Source organism: Epinephelus fuscoguttatus, linkage group LG9 (genome assembly GCF_011397635.1).
Source record: "Epinephelus fuscoguttatus linkage group LG9, E.fuscoguttatus.final_Chr_v1".
NCBI lineage: Eukaryota > Metazoa > Chordata > Actinopteri > Perciformes > Serranidae > Epinephelus > Epinephelus fuscoguttatus.
The window spans coordinates 11142734-11146101 of record NC_064760.1 but is presented as its reverse complement, the minus strand read 5'-3'; the positions used below and the strand labels follow the sequence as shown (position 1 = coordinate 11146101).

Sequence of the window (3368 nt, the reverse complement as noted above, 5' to 3'; positions counted from 1 at the left end):
AGACAACTCTTTCCCCCCATTCAGCGATTGTACCTTAGCGTTTGTACTGTTATTCTGCCATACTGTGCTGTGTAAGGCAGAATAACAGTGTGAAATTCCCGCCTTGAAGAGGCAGTGTAAAAGGGGCTCATCTCGTTCTTTTGCGGCAGCTACAGGACATCATGTTTAAGTAAACATGCAATTAATGTTAGGAATATAAACAGGGAAATATCAGTTGTGTTGATATTTTAACAGATTGCTTATCTAACTTGTTACTACAAAACCTCACCTCAGCGAGTTTGCAACTTGCTTGTACAACATTCTCAACAGCAACAGTTCACATAAAAATGGCAGCTGCTCTGATCGTCCTGCTGTATTGATCTGAATGGGAATGTCTGTTGTACTCTCATTCTAGTTCTCTGTCACAACCCAAATGTAATTTTAAAAAACTGAGCTATCAAATATTCACACAAAGTCATTCCTTAAAATTCTTTTTGCTTTTGATGCTGACGGAGTAGATTGTTTGAGGCAGCTGTCTACATTTCAGGTTAGTTACACTCAAAATCTCTTCAGCTTCAATTTACACACTTCAGTTCAGAACAGCTTCAAGCAGCTGACTTCAAATTAATGCTGCATTTGCTTTCTTTGGCTTTGTAGCTCAGAAGATGTATTTTTTTAATTATTTATGTAGTTTTTTTTTTTTTGCAATACTGGCACCATGCATACTTAACTATTTGGAAAGGCTTTAAGCATCGTTGATACCCAAATTAGTGTCTGAGTAACCCGCCAGCTAATTTTCTCACCTCTCATATTCATTGTGAAACTGATCCGGCGATTAGTGAAAGATGGGAACAAAAAGGCAGAACTTAGTCCAATTCTTAAAAAAACAAAACACACCAAAAAAGAACCCCAATATCATTTTAATCCATGAGTGCATTTAACATTCAAAAAAAGTATACCTACCGAGAACATGGATGTGATCTATATTTGGATCCACTGTAACCTTGTTTATGTGAGATGGGTTCATGAAATATTTGTGTTGATGAAATATTCATTGGACAGGAAGCCAGGTCAAAAGGCATTATGCCCAATAAACATTAAATTTAGTGGAAATAATAGTTGACTGCATGTTATAGATACATCACCACTTGTAAATACTTGTCACTACATGCACAGGTTTCTGTTAATTACTTAAACAGAGCATTGTGAAGAAGCCCCACATAGCCATATTAGGAGGAACTTAAAAAAAAAAAAATGCTTGTCTGAAAAATTAAAAAAAAAAAAAAAATCAAAATCAGCTGGACTTTATTTGTCATGTATAAACACAACATAAATTACTGTTAATATGACTAATACAGACATTTATTCAGTTTCTTAAAAAAAACGCCATAAAACTCTTGCATAATTTACAAAACATGGTGTCCCTGTGCTATCCAAGACACATCTGTGCCTTTTCCCCCACAACAGAGTTCGTCATACCGTCACTGTCCTTTTTTTTTTTCCTTCTCCACAATGAATATTGGGTATTTAAACATGGAAATTGTTCCTTTTTTCAGTTTAAAAGCATCTCAAAGAGAGTAAGACATTTTGATGTTTTCAATGTTTACAGTGCTAAATCTGGTATACATAGTGGTTGTTTGGTGAGGATATCTCTAACGTCAGAAGTCTCTGATTTTCAAAACAAACATTTGCTCAAGGACACTGCTTGCTCTTGGAGTGTGAACTCTCGAGCCCCGTACTTCTAACGAAGTGCAGATATGCATAATGTAAACATTTCCTTTGCTCTTATAATACTTTCGGTAGAGCCAGACTTTTCTTGATGGAAAAAAAAAGAAAAAGAAAAAAAGTAAAACACCTAAATTAGCTCACTGTTTCCCAAAAGACACCACTATTCCTCTGCTTCAGAGTCCAGAGTCCAAAAGGCTTGTGCAACAGAGGAACTGACCTGTAATTGCCATGTTAAGGCTTGGTGTAGTTATACATTTACTCTGTAGTCCCTAGGTCACAATGCACAGCATTGCTTTTGACCCCTTGTATTTTTTTCTTTTTTCTTTTTTACAAAACACACGACACTCAGGGTACATAGCAGCAACCTTTGATCACAGTTGCTTTTCATTTTGTCCACTAGTTATGTCTCTACCAAAACTGAGTCTCTTTGGCAGAAAATGCACCTCGTATTGTTACCTTTTCCCAATTTCACTTTGCCGAAGAAAGTGGATGTTATTAGCGCTGTCTGCTAATTCTGGGTACTGCTCAATGGAGAGCACGTAGTACCCGTCATAACCCAAAACTTTTCCACTACTCAGAAGCTGCCTCTTCTCCCCCTCTGTCCAGGGGCGGACCCCTTCCTCGCCATCTCGCACCCGCTGCTGTTCTCTCGCCCACGCACCCGCAAGAGCGCGCTGACGAGCGAGCTCAACAACCCGCGCTTTCTCCTCGTCCACCGTTGATCCGTAGCGGATATGAAGAGCTAGAGAACCAGCGCGAATCTCCACATCCGCGAAACGCCGTGTCCGACTATCCATGACTGTGGTAGACTGGGAAACAGTCACATTGACGCCATTCTCCAGAGTCTTGTGTCCACTGGTGAGGTGCAGTGCAGCAAGGTCGCCGTCTGGAAGGCCTGGCTTGACGAAGTAGTGTGTGTCCCGCCCTTCTATAGTGAAATGGAGGTCTTCCAAATAGAAAGCGTTGTTTAGGATTGTTGCAACCTTGATACAGTCCTCACTGGCCACGTTGAGTGTGTGAGTGTGAACACTGCCCTTGTAGATGGCAAACATAACGGCTCTTCCGATGGGAGACATTGCCGCTGAGAACCACAGCCAAGACTTTTCACCTCTGCGACCTCGACTGAGATGGACCTCTGGCAGCCGCTCGAATGACAAGAGAGAGTGCGCTTGTCTGGTTACTTCCTGCTGGACCCCAGAGATAGACTGTAGGAAAAGTGCAGTGAAACGTTAACGCCTGAACATGGCAGAACCTGACTCTCCAGGCCATTTAGAACCAGCTACTGCTCTGCTTCAGAGAGTTTTTCATCCCCGTCTAAGATAATGGTCTTTTCAAGCTGTGTTCTCAAGCCAAAAGTAGATAAATCCCCCATGACAATTTTACAGCAACACTTTTTGTGTTAAGGCCTTAAACCAAAGAAGCCTGGCATAAATAGTCTCAAAAGATTGTTTAAACAGCAGCAACACCAAAATACTACATATAAAGCTAGACGTTGTTAAAATGTGTAAAACTGGTAACTAAAAGAACAATACAGAGGAAAGTACACTTTGTGCTTATTATGCGTATTATTATGCAAATACAGCCCAATTAAAATTGATAGTCTATGAAATACATAGCAATCCAATTAAGAGATGGCAGCTTCAAAATACTGATGTAAGAGA

General features: G+C 40.2%; 1 protein-coding gene across 4 annotated transcripts in view; it reads right to left on the bottom strand.

Annotated features, from left to right (window-relative positions):
* Positions 1-893: 893 nt before the first annotated feature.
* Positions 894-3368, bottom strand: part of si:dkey-237h12.3 (teneurin-3) — a 191238-nt gene continuing 188763 nt past the window's right edge. For all 4 annotated transcript variants that reach the window (XM_049585086.1, XM_049585088.1, XM_049585087.1 and 1 more), the window contains one exon: positions 894-2912. In XM_049585086.1, the coding sequence (XP_049441043.1) occupies positions 2160-2912 (753 nt within the window). In that variant the 3' untranslated portion in view covers positions 894-2159. The remainder of the gene's footprint in view (positions 2913-3368) is intronic.